The sequence below is a fragment of the Hylaeus anthracinus genome, unplaced genomic scaffold (assembly GCF_026225885.1).
Source record: "Hylaeus anthracinus isolate JK02 unplaced genomic scaffold, UHH_iyHylAnth1.0_haploid 11978, whole genome shotgun sequence".
Lineage (NCBI taxonomy): Eukaryota > Metazoa > Arthropoda > Insecta > Hymenoptera > Colletidae > Hylaeus > Hylaeus anthracinus.
In genome coordinates, this window is record NW_026534326.1 from 23,265 (window position 1) to 48,007 (window position 24,743).

The 24,743-nt window shown below is 46.0% G+C and overlaps 2 protein-coding genes across 7 annotated transcripts; both read left to right on the plus strand.

Moving 5' to 3' along the window:
- The first annotated feature begins 1,477 nt into the window (after nt 1–1,477).
- LOC128896712 (uncharacterized) lies at nt 1,478–10,650 on the plus strand. 3 transcript variants are annotated; one of them, XM_054160127.1, is made up of 6 exons: nt 1,478–1,969; nt 4,719–4,799; nt 5,534–5,870; nt 5,962–6,118; nt 6,279–6,636; nt 6,759–10,650. In XM_054160127.1, exons 3-6 carry the CDS (start codon nt 5,534–5,536, stop codon nt 8,910–8,912), a joined length of 3,006 nt encoding a protein of 1,001 aa, XP_054016102.1. In that variant the 5' UTR covers nt 1,478–1,969; nt 4,719–4,799; the 3' UTR covers nt 8,913–10,650. The 3 variants fall into 3 exon arrangements, with proteins under 3 accessions (XP_054016102.1, XP_054016099.1, XP_054016100.1); XM_054160124.1 differs by having other exon boundaries at nt 1,478–1,822; XM_054160125.1 differs by lacking the exon at nt 1,478–1,969 and adding an exon at nt 4,486–4,504.
- Nucleotides 10,651–10,916: 266 nt separating this feature from the next.
- LOC128896710 (GTPase-activating Rap/Ran-GAP domain-like protein 3) lies at nt 10,917–24,471 on the plus strand. Of its 4 annotated transcripts, none has more exons than XM_054160121.1 (18): nt 15,172–15,908; nt 16,946–17,776; nt 18,115–18,181; nt 18,603–18,686; nt 18,909–18,990; nt 19,217–19,335; nt 19,539–19,603; nt 19,681–19,747; nt 19,988–20,090; nt 20,206–20,304; nt 20,389–20,601; nt 20,885–21,153; nt 21,329–21,614; nt 21,835–22,280; nt 22,432–22,768; nt 22,848–22,934; nt 23,055–23,324; nt 23,416–24,471. In XM_054160121.1, the coding sequence occupies exons 2-18, from the start codon at nt 17,463–17,465 to the stop codon at nt 23,661–23,663; spliced, it is 3,156 nt and encodes a 1,051-aa protein (XP_054016096.1). In that variant the 5' UTR covers nt 15,172–15,908; nt 16,946–17,462; the 3' UTR covers nt 23,664–24,471. The 4 variants fall into 4 exon arrangements, with proteins under 4 accessions (XP_054016098.1, XP_054016096.1, XP_054016095.1 ...); XM_054160120.1 differs by having other exon boundaries at nt 17,159–17,776; XM_054160123.1 differs by lacking the exons at nt 15,172–15,908; nt 16,946–17,776 and adding an exon at nt 10,917–12,733.
- Nucleotides 24,472–24,743: the final 272 nt, after the last annotated feature.

The window sequence follows — 24,743 nt, forward strand, 5'->3', positions numbered from 1 at the left end:
AACCTCGAAAACAAATTGTAGATGCAAACGTTTGTTTCTTGAACGATCCTTTAATTTCCCTTTTTCAGTAAAGCAAAGAAAGCAACAAACTATTACAGTTACCCGTTTCATATGCCAAATATATTAAAAAATGTCCATTTTGAAAACCTTACTTTCCCTTGTTTCAGTTGCCGAGCGTAATTTTCATCGTCAAAATAAATGTAAACGTGAGAGCGGGGCAGTCGAATTGTTTCTCTAGCGTGCATTTCAATATTTTCGTCCAGCGCGGTATACAAATACAAGATTGCACGAAGAAGTGGCGAAATCGAAAAAAGAAGATGGGGCTGGAGGGGTGGGGGGGAGACGCGTTGCCATATTCGGAAGTGCTATCAAGGGGACCAACCGGTCCATTGGTCCCTCTAGCAGTCGCAATAACTGCGTGCCTGAAAAGAAGGCGGCGGTGAACGCGTTTCTTCTGTGTAATCTGAACCACTGGCATTTAAGGGATCCTGTATATCCTTTCACTGTCCACCAGTTCCTCGTGTCAATTATGTTCTAGCGTCATTACTGCACTCTGATCATGTTATGGTAATTGTCTCCCATCCATCTTCATTTTTTTTTTCTTTTTTTTTGCTTTCTCTGAATTCTTATAGAAAACAAATTCACCGATTCGTTCGGTTTTTAGCCTAGAAACAAGAAAACATTCCTCCAGATGTGTCGATCCGACCTGGATGAAATTTTCCAAAGTCCATGAGGTGGTGCACGGCATTGGCTTGGGAATGATAACACAGCTGATAAATAGAATCTAGCGTTCACCTCTCCATCCGCGGTTAAAATCCGTCTCGGTCCTGTACATTGTCTTGGCTTTTCATGTCCGGATTTTGCATTCGGCCGTAAAAGGTGAGCGGAAGACCTTGAGACACCCACGCCCACACTTTTCTTCTCTCTTTTCCACCCGTACCACTTTCTTCGCGTACTTCCAATAATTTACGCAATTTAACGCGACGGAATCTGAAATTCCTCGTTCATCTGTTGTTCATCTCGTTTCGCGTTTCGCGTTTAATTCCATTTCAATCGATGCAGTGTATACGAGGGGAGTGACGTAAGTCAGGTGTGACAGGGCTGGGCCGGGAAAGACTGGAAGAATTTAGAGGTGGACAAAATTGCAAAGTTTGGAGATGAAGGAAAGTGGGAAACACTGAAAGATTCTTTCGAGGTGGAAAAGTTTGGAAAAGACTTTGAAAATGGAAAAAAGGTAAAATGTTAGACTGTAAGCTTGAAAAGTGGAAAAGATGTGAAAAACTGAAAGATTTCCCAACGTGTTATCTTTATCATTTACAAAAACCGATTTAACAATAATTCACAGGCCTGTGCCTCGCGTTTCCCTTGACACTTTCTAGTGGCATCTGAACGATCGAAGAAAGCAATTGCCGGTGATTGCGTACGAGCACCAAGTTCGCCAGACTTGCACGTCCTAAAGGTTGAGGATTCGTTGGCAGAGTCGGGATAGTTGGGCTCGAGGTTGTTGAGGCCACGCACTCGCAGGCGTAAATAGGTGGGTGGGTGGCTGGGTAGGCAGGAAGGATAGCCGTAAGAACGCGAGAGTGGCACGTACATGGGAGGCCGCGGAGAGGGAAGCTAAACCGTTGGTCTGTTAAGAGGTCTCTCCTGTCGCAGGTAAAACGCCGCCTCTGGAAAGTGAGTTCAGTCTCAGTCGCGGCCGCGCGATCGCGTTGGACGATATTTACCTGCGCGCGGAGCCCGTGATCGGGAGCGTACCGTCGGCTCCAGAGCCCCCTCCCCCCCCCCAGTGCCTCGAGAATCCTCGACAGCGTAGCTCAAGGTAGGACCAACTACCTGTTACGATAGCGCGTTCTCCGCGCGACTCCGAGTGCCTACCTAGCCAGAGTAGAAACAGTTAGCGAACGCGTCGCTGGAAATCAAGCGTCTGGAAGAGAAACGGCCCAGGGACCATTCTGCGCAGCAACTAGTACGTTAAACTAAGCTAGGCGATCCCTGCGTGTGACGACATTGCGGGAAACACCCACTCGACTCGCGTAAACGAACATTCCTGAAGCCAGTCAGCGTGCTAGCACGTCACTCCTCTCTTTTCCTCGACTCACGGGCTACGAGTACTGTACACTACCTCTTCCACAAACACGCCAGGCTCCTTCCTCTACCTGGGAAAATCACGGTTCTGGACTGTGCAGTGCTTGGGAAAGTCGTCGATTACGTACGAGCGTTAATTACTTTCACTGAACGGACTCGAAGGAACCACGGCGCATAAAGATGGAAAGTGGCCGCGCCACTGGGCCCATTCGCGGGAATAAATCGCTACGTGTTTGGCTATTACGCGAAACACGACACGCAGGGAGGTCCCCGGGGTCTCGCAGCTTCCACATTTCGGCCGCAAAACGACGAAACCGCGCGGATAAACGACCCAGGGCCCCCTCCCTGCATCCCATCCAAAGCCACCTCCGGGCTGCCTGCCGCCTCGAAAACCGGTCCTGCTCGCGGCAGCCAGCCGATTTTGCCTGGCGAACGCGCGATCGCCATCTTGGATCCGCCGGGGATGACGTCATTGGTACAAGGCACGGTCGCTTGCTCAATTCTAGCTCCAACTAGAGATGGAAACGGGCGTCGATGTTTCCTCCGTTGGTCGAATCATCCACTGGAAGACTCTCTCGATTGTCTTACACTCGATTACAAAGTTTTCGAATCGATTAGGATGGAAATTAGGTTCTGGAAGAATATTGGTACGGTAAACGTAGGAGTGGTTGGGGCTCAGGTCGTTATCCTTTGGATATATATCAGTGAATCTTTTCAACTTACGGAGGAATTTGATTAAATTCAAGGTCTTTATTGGGCTTCTGGTTATCGCTGGTGTCGAATATGTATGTATACATCGGTATCATTTAGAAATAAACCAACTGGAAATTAATTAAAGATCCTCTTGGTACCTAATCCAAGTTATATTTAGAGTTTGATTTTTTTATTTCGAATGAGGTAAGCCAATATGCCTGGCGTGTTTTCCTCGAATTTCTTGAAAAATGACTCACTCACCTTACGATCGACCGTTGCCAGTTTTAATCAGAGACTACCTATTATACCCTAATCGAGCATTAGATTCCATTTATCGAGGATATTATGATTTTTAACATTTTTGATCAAGCATACCAATACGGCTGGAACATTTTCCTCGATTTCCCAGAAAATTAGCCCGCTTACATCGACTATTGATCGTTCTCGGTACTAATTTTCGAGCCTTCTCCAGTCTCCCGATCAAGCAGTGAGTACTGTATTATTCACTGTTGAATTCCGAAAAATGTCCAACCACCAATTCGCCCAGTGCAAGGGCACACGCACAGCGCAAGTTTCGCGTGTGCGTGGCCAGTGAAAGTAAAGTGTTTGCGCAATGAGACGACGGTTGTCTCCTTCGGATACTGGTTCGACTTTAAAGGCTCGATACGCCTGTCCCCTAGACTTTCAACCGTTAACGTCATCCTTGTCACGCAAAGACACCTTCGTTTATTCCATCAATTCCACATTTTTCTCGTCAATCATTCTCCTATTACGCAAATATGGAACTGTTGACTGTTACATACCTTGCACTCCACTTTATTTAACGAGGTCACGGGATCTCTGTTTACATCGGTACAGGTCGTCCCAAGGACGAGATGCGTTGACCTCTACTCTGAAATAGAAACAATCGTGTGGGAGCCGTCTCGCAACCTGACATTCCTCTCTTAATTGCGAATTGCAAACACGTACTACACGGCTCGTACACGAAAAGGCGTGTACGAACGATGCGTTAAGTTGATTTGAAGGCTTAGAACGTGATCGACAAGACGATTATTATTTTTCTGCCGAGTGCTGTTCGATATCCGACGTCAGTGCCGTACACGGACCTAACGAGTGCCCTCATCGATGTTTCCATTAATATTCGAGTATACAGTAAAGACTGGATAAATCCAAGATGACTGTCTCCATTACTGGGAGGGGGCCCTTGTTCGTTCGACGCTCGACTCGAGCTAAATGTAAACACAGAATAGAAACCTCGATTGTATAAATGTAACGCTTGGGTCTCGATTTTCTTCCACTTAATCAGTATTTACTGTAAATGTATGCATCGCAACTGTAATTCCGTTTCATTCGAGACATTGTCTCGTATGGAATCGTTTCTCGCGATCGAAGCACGCGACCGTATCGCGTTGGATCGAAAGAATCGGTCGATGTTGGTCGACGTCTATGCGAGAGGCGAACGTGATTGCCTATACGTAGCATGTATATGTATATACACGTGTTTGCGAGACAGGAAACACTCGAGGTCGATACAGCACCATTTTTCTTGGAGCTATTCGCTAGCAAAAAGAAAATTAGTAATTAAGAATGTTGAAATATTGAAATGTGTATGAAAAAGTAAAGATGCTGGAATGAAATACATGAATTTATTCTTTGGAAGTCGCAACAGTAGGTGTGGCGCAGAAGCGTGACAAGCTGGGAACTCAGAAAAGGCTCTCAAGTGGTAAGGCCACTCCAGACGTTTCAAAAAATAAAATGCCCTACTTGAAGTTTTCGTTGCTTTTAATAAATTTCTCAAAAAAAATTCGCGAAATTAGGGTATTTTTTGGAAACATGGAGCGACCTTATCCCTTAAAAGTATCAAACAATTAATTCTACGAATTCTATCTTATTCTATCTTAACGAATCGAGGTTAACTAAAGCTTCGTTCTTTACAGATTATGCGATTGCTATAGCGGACGAGAATCGAGGGACACGGGGAAGAGATCCAAATCGTTTGCGCAGCCTCAACTATAAAAGTAGGTCAAAGGAAAATGATTAAGGAACCATTTTAACACGTTGCTAGCCACGCCACCCAGAAATGAAGAAATTAAAAAGATTAATTCCAAAACTGAGGCGACAATAAAAATAATTTTGAATAGGACTTATGAATCTCGAGAGAATAAAACGTTAAATAGTCTAATGTACAGCGGTCTCGAAACGAAATTTGAACTTTTTCGAATTTTACACGAGTCATCAATCTGGTGACCAACGTGTTAACGAACGTATGCCATAAACATAGCCAACATCGATTGTAGAAATCAAGAATATCAGATGTATGAAGAACAGTGAGCGGTGGAGGGGTAGAGGGTCAAGTGAACAGCTGAAACGTGCATGCTGGCTCGTTACTGGTTCCCTGTAAAATGAACTATTACCGAGGCAGAGCTAACGGTGCGAGTGCATCGAACCGTGTCAAGAACTTTCCTCGGCAGTCCTGCGTCAAACACCCCCCCAAACATCTAAATAAACCTCTTTCCTCCGCAATTTCCAAACCTGAAACTCAACATTCCACGAAATTCCGAATAATAAAAGCCTACGCGATCCAACGAAATCCGTCTCTCGGATTCCCCTCTGACCGTCTATTTTCTTTTCCAGACTTTCCTTTCATTTTCAAGCCTCCATCTTTAAATTCCCTTTTAAAAATAACTCGAGTCTCCGTAACCCACAGAAAGTCTGTATTCCTCCCCTCTCTAGTCTTCATTTTCTTTTCCAGATGCTGCCAAAGTTGTTGACGTTGCTCTGCGCGGCATTTCCGGTGGTGGTGTCGCAGAGCAACTACGCCTCCCAGGGCAACAGCATAGAGTACCAACCAGGCTTGCCACCCAGCACGATTCTCGACGGCAAGGTGACCAAACTGGACGACATCTCCTCGATGATATTCCTGAATCGCACCAAGGCGTACCTGAACTGCAGCCAGGGGAGCATGCACGTCGAGTTGAAGTTCGAGGAACCCTTCTACGGGGTCGCCTACGCTGATTTTGATCGCAACAGCGCTTGCATTGTCAAGGGACGTGGTGCTGCCAGTGCTAAGTTGGAGCTACCTCTCAAAGGTACTGTTCAGAGCAATGAAAATATTCTAAAATATTATAAAATTGTTTTGTTTCTTAGGATTCTAATATCTGGATAAACGACATGTTACAGGATGTGGGACGAAGCAGGATCCCCTGCGAGTGTTTACCAACAACGTGGTGGTTCGCTTTCACCCAGGTCTCGAAATGGACGGGGATGAAGTGATCACGATAGTCTGCAGGTACCCTCCACCTGTAGCGCCTGCTCCACCAAAATCTCCATCTCGAATGTGAGTACACGATAACAGGAAACAGGAATTGTCTTCCCTTAACCTCTATCCCTTAACCTCTTCAGGGACGAATTTTAAATGGATTTTTATTTGCACTAATGATGCACTAAATTGAATCCACAATGGAGTCGACATCCAATACTCGTTCAACTGTTTACAGCGTGGCCACAGCAACGCCTGCACCCTCCACGGAGCCTCCGTTGAAGGGATTTCAGATTCTCCTCATCATCTGCGCTATCTTGTTCCTGTCGCTGCTCCTACTGGGCCTGGGTTGTTCGTACATGTGCCTGAAGCGCAGAAATGTTCGAGTGATACACAGGCATCCGTTTGGAAGTGGGTCAGGGTCAGAGATAACCAAGCTCTCCACGTCTTCTCTGAGCAACATCACCATGTTCGAGGGCCTGAAGATACCTAGGGCCCATGCTCTTCTTCACGCACCACCCTCCACTACTGGCAGCGACGCGAATCTGATGATCGATCACTCTTTGCCTAGCGATTATCCGAGCGAGAGCTCCGAGGTGGGTTGATTTCCATAGAAAAAGACGATGCAAGTCCAGTCTGCAGCCAAATAGCCTAAAGACCCTGTCGCCATCTCCTCGATCATCATAAACCCTGAAATAACCCAAGCCTCTGTTTCCAGGTGGACGAAGAGCCTTCTCTGCCCGTCTCCTCGGCAGGCTCCTACGACAACAAGGCATTCATCCATCACGAGAGCCACCAGCGTCAAGAAATGCGCACCGCCAGCTCCCTATACTCTGAAACGGTCGCTGCAGAGGTGGAAACATCCTCCATGACCGCAGCGAACGCTTCCAGAACTGGCATTCCAAGACACATGATGGCGATGCCCATCGAGCCGAAATTCGACGTCCAGATGCGAGTTAAGAGAGCCCCTCCTCCCCCTCCGAGTCCTTTACCATCAGAATCCGACATAGCAAGCGTGACCTTGGAGAGAAATCTAACGACGATCTTAGAAAAGGAGGAATCCAGCCTGACTCGCAGCTTGGAAAGTCCACCAGCACGAATGACGACCTTTTCCTACGTTCCTGAACTTCATGGGCCTCCTGGAGGTGGTTCCTCGGCATCGACCATCTCCAGACAGCAAACGCCACCTGTATACTCGAGGATCCTTCGAAAGCAGACCGAGAGGGAGATTACTACCAGCACCAGTCTCCTGCAAGAACGAATTCCATCTCCGTTGCCTGTGGACCAGCCAGCTGTTCAGCATCACGAGATACGCAGACCTAGGTCCCTGACTTCCTTAAACACCGAACTGACGGAGACTCGTTCCTTAACAGAGGTGACTGACCACTCCCACGCCAAGTACAGAGTGGCCAGCATCCTAGCGCCAACCCCGCCGCCACCGCCACCGATAGTCCCAACGGCCACCACCACCCATGCGGCCATCCAGCACCGCGAACATCGACTATTCCGCGAGGAGGTGACCGAGCCACTCGTAGAGCCTCAGGTAGTCGCCCCGAGACGTCCAGAGATCACCACTCACGAGGTGGACGACGTGTTTCTAAAGACTGTGACGGAGAAGAAGACCATCGAGGACGTGGAGCGTCATCGTCGTCAAGTGACCGAGTACAGAGCCAGAGCTCAACCGCCCCCAGACCCCAAGTGGGACGTAACCATCAGAAACTATCCTCAGGAGAACCTGCCTCCGCCGCCACCAGAGTGGGAGAACTTTTCCGACGTGAGCTCCACCTCCAACCTGACCATCACCAACGAGCCAACCGGTCAAACCGACGTACCCGTCGACGAAGAGCCAGACATCAACATAGAGCCAACGTACACAGCTCGAGCCGAGATACCCTGTAGACCACCCCCTTCCACACGTCGTAGCATCGACGAGATCGACGCTGACTGGTTCAGCAGGTTGTCACGAGTCTTGGATCCTCGTTACTCCAGCGAACTGACGGACGACGAAAGAGCAAGATGGCGAGAGATCATCACGACGGACAGCACACTGCGGACACTGTTGACAGAGGCTGTGGTCAAGGAGGACTACGAGCTGATACGCAAGGACGCTAGATACACGAATCTGTTTCCTCCAGCCAAGTGGGACGTGATCATTCGAATCCTGGGACCTTGTTCGAGCCACGCAGGCTCCGCGTCCTTCTCGAACCATGCCAAGAACCATGGTCAGAGGTACAAGAGGTCAAAGTCCTCGGAATGGGACACCAGGTCTAGAAGATCTTCTCTACCGACCCTCTACGAGTACGAGAGCGACGGAGGTAGCTCTGCTCGTACCCAGGGTCACCGACTCCAGATATCACAGTCCACGGCAATGGGCCAACCAGCTCGTCTGCGCAGATTAGGCTCCAGTCATCGAGGGGCGGGAGGCAGTAGCGAGATAGACGTCAGGTCCATGTCAGAGATGACCGTTAGAGATTTCGCTAGGGTGGACCGCGATGACCTGACGAGCCTGAGCTCGTTCGAGGGCGCAGACTCCCTGGTGAGATCCCTCAGCCAGCCCAGCTTAGCCAGAAGCGGCTCCGAGTTTACCGAGCACTGGGGAATACCTGCGGCGATGCTCGATCTCCCAGCGTGGGCGGCTGAGGACGCCGAAGAAGGACCACCCAGCTCCGTCGAAACAACGCCCAGAGTCGTCAGAAGGAACGATCGGCTGCAAGTCCTTGCATCCTTCGACGAACGCAGCCAGGTACCGGGCTCGTCCACCACCAGATCGAGTCGTTACGTCGAGAGGGAGCTGAGCAACGTGCGCGTCTCCGAGAGCCAACGGACCTCCAACTGGTTCCACGACGACTCCGAGCCGGAAATGCAGATCTGACCTGGGCATTTTCAACTTTCGAGTCCTCTTCAAGTTTCTCCGTCCTTGTCGTTCTCCTTTCGTCGAGGTTTGCGTGATCAACCTGGACCAGCGGTGTGGTCACTTTAGATAGGTAGCGCGATTATTCGTCAGTTCTTGTGTATTCGGTCTCTGGAAGGATTCTTTTTCAAATCTATTTGTCTATTTGATGGTTGATCGCATGAACAGGGTAACAGAAGGATTAGGTTAAGGTTTCACCATTCACTGCCTTTTCTTGCAATCGAAAACTGCCTTTTCGTTAGAAACGTCTTGAAACGTGCGACATGAACAAAAGAACAACGGAACGATGCACAACAAATAACGAATAACGAATAACGAATAACGAATAACGAATAACGAATAACAATTAAAAGAACTACGAAAGCTTATTGAGAATTTTCGGAATATCGTATTAAATGCGAACATAGTATGACCACAAGTTCAAAGTGACAAAAAGTTACGCTGGCTGACGCTACCAGGGAAACCAGGGAAGAATGACAGCCGTTCTCTCCGCTCGCCACTCGTCACTCGTAATTGTACCAGAAAAGATCGATTCTAGTAATCGTGGATCGACTTAAACGAACGAGTGGGACTGTAGACTCTGGCGAAGCAATTAACCGTAAATTAGAAATTAACTCGAGCCAAGTTAACGGGTAAGTTTACAATTAATCGACAGATTTGCTTACCTAACGGCCTGAACGGTGTACTTTTAAATGGTTCTCCATAGTCACTGGAAGCCACCTTGGAACACTATTTAACACCTTCCCTATAAACGAAATCCAAAATTCTTTCTTGTGCACATTTTAGCATTTCTCTATTCGAGTTCTTTATTCCATAAATTGTTCTCTTGAATTAATGATAGAACGAACCGAGTTGAAACGTTGGCCGATTACGAACAAAACGGAAAACAAACAATAGACGAAAGCCAGCTGACGTTCGAGTTGGAATACAATGGAATTGACAAAGTTAAACGCGGTTAGCGAAAGTGTTAAATATTCGGTCGGGTGGCACCGCTGCGATAATAGTCTATTTAAGTACGTAACGAAACATACGGTGCTGGGTTATACGCTTCAAACAATAGCTAAATAGGTCTTCCTTCTTCGAGACGTACTCGATCTTCTCCGAGTATAACGTATCTGTGTTCTGGTCTTGAAGAGATATCGACCAGGCCAATGTTGAATAATTTGTTTATTCGGCACTTGTGTACTTGCCGCACACAGGGTACGTCGTACGGTGGTTCGTTCAATGATTTGTTCAATTTTTATATTAGCCCCTGAATGCAGATACATGGGAACAAATTTGTGGAAAATTTGATTAAATTAATGAATTTTAACACGTGCCCCGGAACCATCGAAACTCTTAAATATAAATAATAGCCTACAATTAGTACTATTCTAATGTTGATAGTATATTCGATTACTAATTACGTACCATTAATAATTCGATATACTATTAATAATGAAATAATATTAATCGAATGCTAATTACTGCTACTGATGACTATTAATAAAATAGAATATTATTAATTGAATATTCCCACTGCTGGGAGTTTTGTATGCTTCTTTTTTTATTGTAAAATTGTTTTGTAGTTACATCGGAGCCGGAGAGGTCTTCCTGATAATGTACAGGACCTCTCGGAAGAATGCTATTCTTCCAGCCGCGTTGGACCCAAGTTGTTCTTCAGGTCCAAGAAAGAGTATTAAAATTGTGAAACAGCGAATCGACTTTTCACTTTTCTTACTCACCACGAACAAACAACTCATTTCCAAAATGTAATTCTAGTGAAAACACACGTCCTCTTGAGAATACTAATAATTTAATAATATTCATTGAATATAACATCCATTTACTATATACATGTATGATACTATTAAAAATTGAATAATATTTTCCCTGGCGACGCATGCGTATATCCAGACACGGCGCTTTTCCTCAACGAGGAACAATGTTGGCCATGAATCGAGCAGTCCTGAACCAACGACTCACTGTTTGTTCGCGCCGCGATCCGCGACCATCCCACGCGATAAATCCGCGATTTTGGTAACCTTGTTATTGTCGGTGCAACCATCAACTCGAGACTATCGATCACCGACGCGTGAAACTCGGACCATTTCTTATTAGGGGAAAAACAAGTGTTGTTACACTTTAATTTCTAGTTACTTCGCCTAAAACCTAGCGAATTCTGATACGAAATAGGATGGAATTATTTAAGGTAACGTTTAAAAATACATTTCCTATTCAAAGTAGAATGGAATTGCTAAACAATAACGTTTGAAAACAAATTGACTATTCTCAGAGATGAAACAGATGGAACTCTTGAAATTTTCTTGACACTGTCATCGCATATTATGCATCGTTTACGAATCACGCCAATTCAAAGAACCTAGCTCCACCGAGAGCTCGAGAGGAGAAGAAGATTGCCCCTCGAGAAAGTCAAAGTCGTGCGTATGCGCGCTGGTCCGTTCGTGCCTGCTCGAGTGTAACGTCGTAAACTCTGTTTACTCGAGCGCGAGCTAGTGTTGGTAGCGCACGTCCTCAAGCCGACAACGCGACACGTTGATCGTCGCAACTTGAAACAAACCAATTCCCAATCAATTCGGATACAATCGATTCCGAAGGTGCAATTTAAAAGAAAGTCTAAAGTCTCACGACTGATTACGAGGGCCGGACCCCCTCCCTGATTCAAGTTCCGTTTATCTAGCGCGCGAACGCACAAAAGGACGCTCGGTTTCGCTTATTAAAGCAACGACGCCGACGACGGTGCCGTGCCGTGCCGTGGATCTCGGATCAGTGGAGCACGTAGTTGAAAAGAGGGTTATCGGCCGGGTAAAAAGTCCGATGATCAGGGAAACGTGATGGTGGAGTTGCCAAGGTGCGCCGTTCGTCAGTTATGGTGGGGTTGAGGGCTAGCGCAGTCACTTATGGTTGTCGGTTCATCCGACAGTTCAGTGTCTGTTCGCACGCCAGCTAAAAGGCTCACCAGGATGAGCCTACAGGCGCCTGTCAGGTATCAGGCCCTGCACGAACAAGCCCAACAGGAGTTTAATTTATGGATCATGTTTGATCGTGTAAAAGCTCGTCTGAGGAGAGAGCTGAAGTAAAGCTGACAGAAAGAAACAAAGGATCTCGAGGGTAGACGTCTGGCTTTCGGAGGATTTCAAGATCTGTTACTGATCAAGTTGCTTTCTTTTTTTCGTTATAATGGTTTCAAGGGTGCCAAAGTTACAACTGGCGGCTGCAGTGGTTCGAAGAATTCCGAGACTGCAACTGTGTTGAATTAGTAAAAGGAATTCAAAGATGTCACTGGTTGGGAATATTTAAACGATTGGAAGTTTACAGCAGTTTGAAAGGGTTTCAAAGTGTCGAAGCAACCTGAAACTGTGTTCAAGTGTAGAGAATCGCTCTTGGAGATACTCTGGCCTGTTTGGGGAGATTTGAGGACGTTGAAAGCTTGTCAGCATGCGCCCACGTGTTGAAAATCATCCTGAACCCGAGTCTAGTGTTGACTAGAGCGTATATGGGCCCTATTGGACGTTGAGATCTCATCCTGAAAGGATGCAGGAGGTGTCGTTCGGTGTTGGAATCGCTGCTTCGAAGATGAGCTTGCTGAGGAGGTCGACCAACCAGTCGACCAGGGAGGGCACCTCTGGCAGAAGGCACGCCATCACAGGGGTCAACTCGAAGAGCATGAGGAACGTTCTCCACGCCACCACAGCACCTGGTTCTCCTCTTCGACACAGGTCCAAGTACGAGCTGAGAAGCATCAGCTTGGAGGGTACCAAGGTTCTCCCATGGACTGCTCGGTGAGTCCTCTGTCTTATACGGTAAAGACCGGATAAGTGAAAGAAAATCGGGAGCCAAACAGAAAGAGGTATGAGGACGGAAAAAAAAAGCAGTCGGTAGAAGCGTATCAATCGGTTATTAGGATTATATCGCACTGCTTGCTCGCCGAGCGTTAACGGGGACACCACAGCAGTGCTAGGGATAGTCATCTTGCATTTATCCAGTCGATCCTGTCTTGCACTTATCCAGTCTTTACTGTAGTTAGTTTACTAGCCAGGATTGGATGAGATGAGTGTTGTCGTTTCGTTAGGTTAGTTACTGTGTCCTGGAACACATTTGTTTCTTTGAATTACGTGACGGACATTCGAGAACGGGCAATTCTGAAAACCAAATTTCTTTTATTACCAAATCAGAAAAAAATACGCAACAAAAAATGTTGTATATTCCAAAGTTCTACAATATCACGTTACAATAAATCCAAATTGAATCGATATATTTGTTAATATTAATTTTGAATTAATATTGAAAGTGTTCGAGCAAATACTATTTTATTTACGATAATTATTCCCTGAGCCCTACGATCTGAAATTCCCCCATGAAACTCGGCCTGTATCTGAACAATCTGTGGATAAACTTTTCCCGTTGGCAATAAAAAAAAAAAAAAAAAAAAAAAGAGAGAAAAAAAGAGTGTCAGCGTCCGCGCCATCGGTTCGCGACTAATCCGATAGCAATAACGGGGAACCTGTCGTTTTCTATTTTAATACGAAATCGAGCGTCTCCCATGCTCTATCTGGCCTATATCGATCTGGTACCGATAATCGGTGACTATTTGCGATCCAGCGAACGCATAAGGCTTCATTGGCGACGTATCGGATTTTGACGCTCGCCTCTCTTTATAATTAACTCTTTTGCTATCGGGCTAACCAGAGTCTCGACCGTCGGCACCCTTTTGTGCCGCCTGGATCAATTTCGATCATGCTCGACCAAGTAGAAGCGCATCTGTGGACGGCCCGAACGGGACACGGGTGTTAGCAAAGAACCAGGGTAGACGTCGAAGGAATAACAATGCGACGGAATATCGCGAATAACCCCTGCAGCCTGTGGCTTGGGACGGGTTGAGAAGCTTTTAGATAATCGAGACATAACGATGAACACGAAAGAACGAGTCGAGATATTAAGGGGAACAAAGTCGAGGGAATCGTGGACGTTCGAATGCGTCGCGTCGGTGCGGGACAAAATGGTGGAGGTTTATATTTTTATTTGAGGGACGGAAAGTTGTTATTTAAGCTTAAACGTAAGAGTTGGTTGATCTTGGAAAATTCGTGGGGCTCTCGATAATGAACATTTTTGATTGAAACTTTTTTGCATTGTAAATCTAATGGAACACTTTGAAAAATGTATAGAAAGTTTTGCTGTAAAGTGAACAGCTAAGCTTTTGAAAATGAGAGAATGACTTTATTAGAAAGTCGCTAGTGGTGAACGCGACAAAAATTTGAAAGAAATCACAACTCCTGATTGGGTAAACAGACTTCGATGATCGAAACAATCACATCGGCTGCAAAAATACCTCGACAATCGGTTACCTTTGATGCATCATGCATATGGGCAGAATAAACGCGAGAGAACTAGACCGTTTCCGATTACTTTGTCCTGGAAACGTATCGAGAATTGCGTCATCTCGATGGCCTCGCATCCGTGGCCATGATGTACACGTGTTCGACCTTGTAAATACATAACCAAACACGTTGGGCTAAATAACGATTCATCTTTCGTACAATCCCATTCCGAGTAATCAAAAAAATAAAAATTCTAGAGTTGCCGCACTGTTGCTTGTTGCTTGTTGCTCGATGCTTATCTATAGATTGATTTCGATCTTGCCGTGCGTCCTATTTTAGTTTAGTAGATGAAAATGTCAACAGAGGGCAGCGAACGTGTCGGTAAAAGAAGACGGACTAGACTCAATGGGTAATTATCCTGGAATGCTGTTAAATTGGTTATTATCGACAGGGGATACTCGAGAACCTTGTTACCATCGTTATCGATTCAGCTTGGAACGAAACAGGAGCGTTGTCAGTTAAAGGAAGGGACAGAAAATTAATTATTTCTTTTGGGGGGAAAAATGAAAATCAGTGTCGTAGACAATTAATACAAGTGTAATAGTAGATTCAAAGTAACAAATATATATATATTTCTGTCAGTATAAATTCCAAAAGAATGCTCTAGGATTAGAGCCTCGACGATTAGATGCTGGACACGTGTGTTTTATTGAAAAACAAAACCCCTGATGGCCACCAAATCGATTAGAAAACAAATGTTCCATATAGTTTCAGTGTGCGGCACTGTCTTATTCTAAAAAAAATATATTATTTTTAAAAAGTCCGCCAAGGGTTGAAACAAGCCGTCCCACTTGTGTATAAAGACCAAAATTCGGTAAAGAGTGTTCCCAGACTGTGAGACCCAGAGACGCCCTGGGCGCCAGATTGGGTACGGTCCTGGGGTCGAAGGGTGGAAGGAGACGCGAGACGAGTCCAAGTTGGAAGGATAGCGTTGCTGTAAGACAGAAAAACGTAGGGGAACCACGGTTACGGTGGCTGGCGGGGAATGAGGAGGAGGAGGAGGGGTGGTGGTGATGGCGGTAGGACAGGAGGTCACGAGGGGGTGGGAAAGAGAGCCAATGAGCTCGACGTCGCGGCGCCAGTCGTCGAGTCGCCGTGTTACTACCAGTACTTGCTCCCTCGCGTCCTCGTTCCAAAGGGTCGTGTCCTGCCACCCCGTCAGTAGGGGTTGCAGACCCGAGGCATACCCATCGGTCGTTGTTCCTTCTCGTAAATCGATTCCCTCGATCTTCGAGATCAATCACTCGTAAACAGACGGAGGGTCGTGCGTTGGAGGCTCCTCCTCGTTTAATTCTTCTCCTCTTGGTTTCTTTTTTTGTTTTTGTTTTTTTTTTCTTTTTTAACGGTTCGTATGGTGCTTTTTTTTTGTTTTTTGATCAATCGGGGTCGCGGTCCGGACACGACCTGCACCAGGATACGGTGGCTGGTGTCTTTCCCTCGGATCGATCGTTTGTTGCTGTTTTGTTTGATAAAGGATTGAAGGATGATGATTGGAGCCTGGGTGAAAAACTAGCCCTTCCGGAGGGATGCTCGACGGTAAAGTTGGTGAATCTTGCTCGAGACGGGATGCCGTAAGAGGGTGCACGTTGTTCAAAATTTAGTGATTATAAACTAGAAAAATTGTTGAGAACTTGATTCGTTATTTATTTATTAAAATAGCCAGAGTCCCTGAGTATACGCACAATCGGTCCAATAAATGTTTGTACCATCGATGTCCATTACACAAATTTGTCTAAATTAAATGGTGAGTTTAACGTTTCCAAATAAATATGTACATTAGGATGGTTCTTGTAAATCAAATTTTTAAGTATACGTACAGTCAGTCGCACAGGTTTTCTTTCTCCTCTATCCATTAGTAACATTTTCCTAAATTAAATAATAGATTGAAATGCTTCGAAATAAACATGGCCATCAGGCTGCTGCTTACCGTAACTATGTTTTATCAATAAACCAACAAAAGTGAATTTTTTCTCTAAGAGATGGGAACGTTTATTAAAATTCTCTGGATCAGTTGGTCGTATTAATTGGGTGCTCGAAATATCATAAGTGAACGTCGGCGTCGTACATTTTAAGGACGATGAAAACAGCTCGATATCGATGCTCTCGAGTAAATTATCGCCCGCATCAGTTTCTCACCGGCTGATAAATGAGGGTGACGGAAACTGTAACCACGCCGAACAAAGGGCATTGTATTCTCCACCCCCCTTCTTCCCCCATTTTTTAACTTCTTTCGCAGAAGACAAAAAGCGCTGTCGGAAAAGCGGCAGGGGGTTGAAAGGAAAAAATTACGAGGGTGTGCACACTTTGCACGAATAGACACACACACACACACACACATAAATGGTAACAAAGAAATAGGAGAGTGCCGGTTAAAGTTCAAACGTAATAGGATCCCACCATTTCTTTTTTCAATCTTCAGTGGAACAGGAGAGAGAAACCAAGGGATAAGTTATACTCGAGGTCTTGTTTCTTTCTTTAGTTATGTGGAAACAGAGAAAAGCTTACAAACTCTGGCAATTTCGATGAATAAATCTTAATCGAATAAGTTTACGCTCGTTAATAATGTTTTTTAAATAATATAAAGAGGCTAGCAGCACTTGTCTTCCTTTATTTTAGCAGACAAACATGACCTCATAAGTGACTGATTTTCAAGCATCTTCGAGCAAAAGGAAATGTTTCGATTCCAAATGTAAACAAGTTTCTGCAAACGTAAAATTGTACAAGATTACTTGTTTGTACGTAATTCAGTGAGAGAAAGTCGAGAAAAGCTGGCTTTACGACTAATCGTTAACTTTGGTTCTTCTTCTCATCATTGGACGTTTGTTAAAGATACAAAGGGATGAAACCGGCAAATTACAGAGCCAGGCTCGACTCGGTACACCATAATCAGTGTCTAATGAACGTCTTGTTCCCCGAGCCGTTTGGTTGCGTCCCTTAACCCTCTGAAGCCCTGAGCCCTGAAGATCAGCCGTCACCGTCGGTGTCGTCCATCGAATTTCTAAAGGAACTAAAGGTCGTCGACTAGGGCACCCAGACTCCCTCCAAAGAAATGGCGTCGCGTGTTTAACGTCGCGCGTAGCGTCGCGTCGAGTCGGCTCGAATTTGATCCGAGAGGAAAGGTGACTCCTTGAAGATGTTGTGTTTGGATATGAAGCTGGTCTCGCGGCTGCGAGGGGTTTCGCTGACTAGCGGCTCCTCCACAAGCGTGTCACCGCTCTCCTCGACGTCGACCTCGACCTCATCGACGACCACTGGCGCGGAGAAGTGGAAACGTAGCAAGGGTAGGAGGGAGAGCACTGGGAACTCGTTGACGGAAAGCGACAGCGACGAGGAGATGGCGTCTATCGGTCAGGACTTGATACGCAGGAACAGGTCCAGATCGGTGTGCGTCTCTGCGCTACCGTCCAGCCAGTTGAAGCACCTTCACAGGAGGGCCAGCCATCACGTGTAGGTTGTAGGAAGATGTAGATATAGGAAGCTACAGACTCGGTAGATTCATGCATTTTACAATCGGTTGGAGTTGTTCGTGCAGTGAGAGTCACGTAATGGTCTGGGTTAGGTCTGGTTTCGAACCCCACACATTACCTCTCATCTGTTCCTCCGAGCAAGTGGGAGGTGTCTGGTAGCAGGTTTTCCTCCAAGTAAACAAAAATATGGGCTTGGGTCTTGGTTAGGATTGGGTTGCTATACAAAATATACATCAACTGTATGTGCTCGTGACTCGTACCTAAACAAACAAACAATGTAGAAACTTTCTTTACGCTGTGAAATGTATTTTTCTCCAGGTCCAGCACCGATACCATCTCTAGGAGAGGAGTTCTGTCCAGGAGATACTATGGCAGTGTGGAGATGGTGAGTGTATCCTCGCACGTGGTGATGCCGTTCCCTCCTGTACGATTGCGTCTTCTTATGTCACGTTTTCCCTGTCGTACACCCCCGGCTCCAAAACCTTCGAAATGTATTTCTATAGCTTGTACTACGCGCCTACGAAACTAATTACCTTGAGAATCTTCTATTCTATTCATTGGAAACATCGAAAAGCACGTTACCGAAAACCTGTGCGGCGTTTCAAGCTCTCTGCATCATCCGTTGAGCAAAAAGATAGAGCGCGGCTAGAAACAAGAAAAGTTCATTGCTGAAGAGGAAGGGGAGTCAGGTTCCTGCACTCCATGCTTAAACGGAGGCACTCTGAAACTGGAGCACGGTCGCACCACAGACATCCGCGTACCTACTAATACTAATACTAATGTGTCCGTTCCACGTCGCTTTTTAGCTACCGCAGATCGAGCAAGACGGCACGGATAATGGCAGGCGATTTCGAGTGGAGAATGGCGATTCCCCTGGCGAGAAAGAGGAAGTAAGAAACCGTCCAATTGCCTCCCGTTTCATTTTCAATTTAATTATTGCCCCCCCCCCCCCCCCTTGTAATTTCAATCGCGTATGAACAATCATTTTTTGTTGTTATTTTGTATTTGTTGGATGGACGACTCCGTATCAAGTATCAACCCTTCGTACATTCACTGCGTTATTTATCAAGTGAGATTATTTCGTTGGAACTGATTAACAAACTTGTACTCAGATGTTCGGCTCGCCCAGCACGCCAATATTGGAAAATCCCGAGTATCAAACGCGATGGTACTTCAAATACTTTCTGGGGAAACGTAAGTAGAGCGCACTCGAGTGTTTGTACGAATTTCAGTCGAGAGGCTCGTTAGACAACGAAAACAATGGATATTTTTATATTCTTATACAGTTTATGCCCGTGTATGCCCATTTATTATTATATTTCGGTAGATTCTCATGCAGCGTGGCCTACGATAATATATAAATTATATCAGAATATAATTAATATACAAAATTGTTTCTACGCTGCAATATTTTACTCAGTGCATCAAAACTACGTTGCTGCGGATCAAGAGAGGAATCCTCTGTTCTTATCAGTGGCGACCAGCGAGATAAGCGACCAAAGCGTGCCACATTACAGGGTCATTCTGTGGAGAAAAACTGTAAGTGCGCGTAAAACTGAAAGTTTATTTTCCTAAACCTTACATTTTCTCTTACGTTTTTTCTTTTTTCGTTTCTCTTTTCTTTTATTGTTTGATCATTTCAATCAGTTCAATCATTTTCCGAAGCAGCAATCTGTCTTTTCCGCGATATTTAATTGATGAAAGCTTCGAGTATTACGTAAACAAAAGAGCACTATATTTAGGGGGCCCAGAGGATATCTCTGCCGTATTCTGCAAACAAAACTCTGACAATCAGGCAAATCTTGAGGTAAATGTCTATTAAAAGTGGCCCATGATCGGTATTCAGTGTGATCCACAATGATGAATCGATGATTCAAATTTCAGCAACTTCTTCGGGCTGGAGAAGCTCGACAAGGCGCCACGCGAGGTCTTCTCGCCAGAGATACAGAAAGTGAGTATTTCTTTAGCGTGTTTTGCCATGAAAATGATCAAGGTGCGCTGTCTAATAATTGCAGATAATATTTTTGTACACTAAGCGGTAATACCAGCCACATTAAAGACTGGGTTAAATATGCAAGAAAATCTGGACCCAAACGTTCCATTTATCCCTTCGAGCGTTCTATTCTGTGTTTACATTTGAAAATTGTATGTTTATCATTTTTCTCCAACAAACAATATCTCGACGTTGCAGGACTTGCTGCTATTGGAGGAACAAGAGGGCTCGGTGAATTTCAAGTTCGGCGTCATCTACGCCAAAAAAGGACAAATCACCGACGACGAGATGCTCTCTAATGGTAAGTCGATTAAAAATTGAACTTTAAAGCTTACCACGACGCGACGACGATTAGAACAACTTTTAGATTACATGTTGGTAAGCTTACTACCGACTTGAAAGTGTCTCGTTTCCAGAGAAAGGTAGTCCAGGTTTCGAGAGCTTTCTGGAGATCCTGGGCGAGAGGATACAGCTGAAAAACTGGGACAAATATCGAGGAGGCTTGGACGTGAAAGGTACTCGTATAGATTTTATTAAAATATCACCTGTTCGTTAACCTGTTCACTTACACGTGTCGCGTTCCATAAAACAATGTCCAGGTGACATGACAGGGAAGGAGAGCTATTACACCGTATACGCAGGCCACGAAGTTATGTACCACGTGAGCACGATGCTTCCTTACTCCAAAGACAACCCACAACAATTAGAAAGAAAGCGTCACATCGGCAACGACATAGTAAACATCGTCTACACGGACGACCCCGACGCCATCGACGTTTTCAACCCTAATTGCATCAGGAGCCAATTTACGCGTGAGTCGAGCCCAAATTAATATGCTCGCCTAATTAAAATCTACGACGCGTGTCCTTTAACCAGTCAGCTATGTCACGGCGAGTATACTCGTCATGCGTAATAAAACGATTTTTCGACAAAAAAATATAACCGACATGGACAAATATTAAAACATCACTAAAAACTATGAAATACTGTCTGACAACGAGTAGGTTTCTGATAGTAAATCAACTAATAAATCAACTAATTTATTTACCATGAAGATTAGCACACGTAATATGCAGTAAGATACATGTATTTCAGACGTGTTCGCCGTGGTAACAACGGAGGAGAAGAAAGGCTGGCGCGTGGCCCTCTACTGCGACGAGAGCGTTCCCTTGTTCGGTCCCAGCCTGCCCTGTCCGCCCGTCTTCGAGGACCCCTACACCCTGCGGGAGTTTCTGCTGGTGAAGCTGATAAACGGCGAGAAGGCCACGTTCAACACTCCAACGTTCTCGCGGAAGCGCGAAAGGACGCTGGACGCTCTCCTGCGGGACATGTACCAAGAGCACACGCAGGAGGGCAAGGGCAACGTAAGTTTGTACACAACGCGTGGCTAGTTTCCCTCCGCAAACACCTCGAGAGATCAGGCTCCCACGAACTATAGGAGAAATGAACAGTTAAGAGATTAAGAAAAGATAGAACCTCACCTCGGTGTTTACTCTCTCCCCCACCCCGTGGAAAAGAAAATTAATCAAATTTTCGCAGAGCATGTTAAACCGACGAGCTTTGTCGGATGTGGTGGAGGCTCCAGGTCGACGTCGCGAGGAAACGCGCGCTGTGGAGATGGTGCGTGTGGGCCAGGCTGTGAAGCTGGAGGCCATCGTTAGAGGACTTGCCCCCACCTCCCTGGCTACTGCTGGTCCCTTGAAGCCGAGACCCTGGGAGCCCAGGTGCATATACCCCGACTTCCCCCACGAGGTCGTCTGTGGAGACGTCTGGTTGGACAACAAGATCGTCCTCGCTACGGAGAACGGGACATTTTTGATAGAAGGTAACAGTCGGTTTATTCTACGGTGAATAAGGGCGCTTGGCTTGACGGACTAAAATGGCCGATTCCCGACCCTCATTTTCTTATCATTCTTCTTCTTTCTTTGGTCAAGTCCTTTCATCACGCTATCCTTCGCCACGTGCTTGACGCCTAGTTTCGCCTTTGCTTCAATTTTATCTCAACCTGAACCTGAAGACACTGTCAGCTTCCCTTGGCATTTCAGACAGCCTGTCCCACCGCCTGATCTTCGACGAGTCCGTGCAAATCAAACAGCTGAACGTGGTGGAGCAGCACGGGATCCTGCTGTTCCGCGCGGTGGACAAGGGCAGGGAGAGCAACGTCTACGTGTTTCGCTTACGGGAGTTTGAAAACAACGCTACCAACAGATCTGCGGAGGTGTTGAACGAACGCGAGGACGACCAGGACTGCGAGGACAACGCCTACGAGGATGACGTGGACGACGACGCGTACGAGAGCGAGGATAACGACTGCGACAATTTCACTCGAGCCACTGCGAAATTTAAACCTGTTATTCGTCCACGCGGTAGGGCACGAGTACGTCCTCTGGCTGTAAGAGGTCGAGCGCACATAAAGGAAAGGAAGCTACCTCGGTCGCGTGGCTGTCATTTATATACCACTACTATGCCAGGGGGTTCCCATCTGCGTATGGTGAATATCAAGGATTCTTGGCTCAAATAGTACTCAAATTGTCACTATTCTAGACAGGGCCACCTCCTACAGTTCCACGCCTAGAATCACTCTATAATTGAATAGTCACTCGAAATCTGCTTTTGCATTCTTACGATGTAATTGTTTACAGTGTGTGGCGGTTGGTCGCCGCCTGACGGTGCTCCAATGGAAGCACAGTGCTGCTTGGACAGCCTGGTGCTCTGCTGCAGACACAGACACAGTGGATGGGTTCGTGTTGCTGAAGGAGTTGAACGCGAGCGAGACCCCCTCGCTGTTGACCATGACAGAAAGCACGGATTCCACCAATGAGTGGACGCTCTGCTGCGGCATTAGGCACCATTTTGAATTGATATCCGCGACAGGGAGCACGAGGACTCTTCACATAGAGGGGACCCCCAAACCCCACCTGGTGGCTGCTCTGGATCTCTGCGAGGACGAGGAACCAGAGTTACTGCTTTGTTACAACAGTAAGCGACAGATTTCCTTAAAAGTAGAACGTACGAGTTTCGGTGATGATTCTTGAGCTTGTATGCTTGCGATTTCCAGACATGTGCCACTTTCAAAAGCTGCTGGAGGAGAGTACAGCGCCCACAGAGTTCGACTTCAACTGGAACTCTGTGCCAGCAGCCATAGGTAAACCAGCTGTAGTCAACCTACTTGGGCCTCTAGCAGCTAGCCAATCTAGCAATCTAGCAATCTAGCAATCTAGTCGAGGTTAAAAGATTCGACAAAAATTAATTTTCCATTTTTCAGCTTGTGCCTTCCCCTACGTGATCGCCTTCACCAACGACACAATGGAGATCCGGTTGATAATCAACGGGAACCTGGTGCACACGATGACGATGCCAAACCTGAATCTGATCACGTCCAAGCAGGACATTTACTTCGCGACGACGGCGCCAGAGTTCCTGCCAGGAAAGTGCGAGAGGATTCGACTCGACGCGAAGCCTGTGGACAAGGAGGAACCGGTCGCCAGTCCTCCATCCTTCTCTCAGTCTTCGTCTTCCCGATCCAACTCGCAAAGTACGTAGACTAGTCAACGTAAAAACGTTAAGAGAATTCGAACAAAGATGAAGAGTCAACCATGGATGTGTCCCTTGTGTATGCTTTACAGGCAGCCAGAACGATTGGAAACCGATAAGAATCTACCAGATACCGCTGCAAACGTTATCGAGGAGTACCCTGTCGACCTGTGCACAGAGGAGGTGCCCCAGTCCAGCAGAACCGGAAGTGATCTCGGCGCCACCAACGACAGACAGGAGTTTCTTAACTGTGGAGCCTCACAGGGCGTTGAGTAGGTCCTGCAGCAGCAGTCCAACACCTACACCCACGACTCTGATGCCAACGCAGCTGAGGAAATAGTTTGGATTAGTTGTAGGTCGAGAACCTAACAAGTATCTAGCTTAAAGGAGGGGGCCTCCTCTTGGCTCTTTCTAGATACGTCCGTCTGGATTAATTTGTTGGTAAAGGTTTGCAGATTGCAGGTACCTGACGCTTGTGCCTCGGTAGGATCAACGGATACACCAGCTGATTCGAACGTGTATCCGCGCGATACCGTGCGTTAAACGTAGCTAGATTTACTGCCGTTCCAACAGTCGTTGACAGATATTCGCTGTAGATGCAATTGTATGCGCAACAAGTGACCTTGGCGTTTTTAAAATGGAAAGACTGTTGCGTTAAATGCGAAGGAAAGCATCGACGCACTCGTTTTGTTCGTAAATGAGCCCGCCAATGCTTTGTTTACTCGCTGTGATTCGTTTCTTGAATAAAGACCCGAAATGCTAATTAAATTCGAGCACCAGATGATCGTTGGTCGCAACGAGGACGGAGAATAGGGGAGATTCTTGTAGGTAGGAATAATAATGGAGGAGAGGGAACGATGCAAGCTCGATTATTTATTACAAGTTACTTCTATTGGGCTGTGCTGCGTATACCTGCAATTATTTTTAACAGAATCGTAGCCACGTCGATGGTCTCGTGTTAATTACTTCAGCAACTGCGCGTGTACATATGATTAATAAAGGTATATGCCACCATCGCGGTTCTGCTGCAGAGTTGCTCGCGTTAACCACCGATCTACCGTGTTTCATTAACGAGTTGTTCAGTTTCTACGTGTATGTATCCATTGCAAATAAAAGAAGAATACAGCAAGGCTGCATTATTAAGTCGATATGGTGACGAGTTATAAAATCATATTCAAACTTACCAAGTTTCTTCCTCACCCTTGTTATCGACTAGCGATAACAAAATATTGCAGTGGTAAAAAGGTAATTAATACGTTACCGACTGATGGCGTTTGGTCACATAACAAGATTTAATTATATTTTTATTTCGATCATTAATAGCGGCCTCCGGCGATTTCACTCTCGTGGTATACCATTTATCTTATGCCGTTTGCGTTCGACTGACAGTTGAACCACGTGAACCTTCGTGTACCAATCA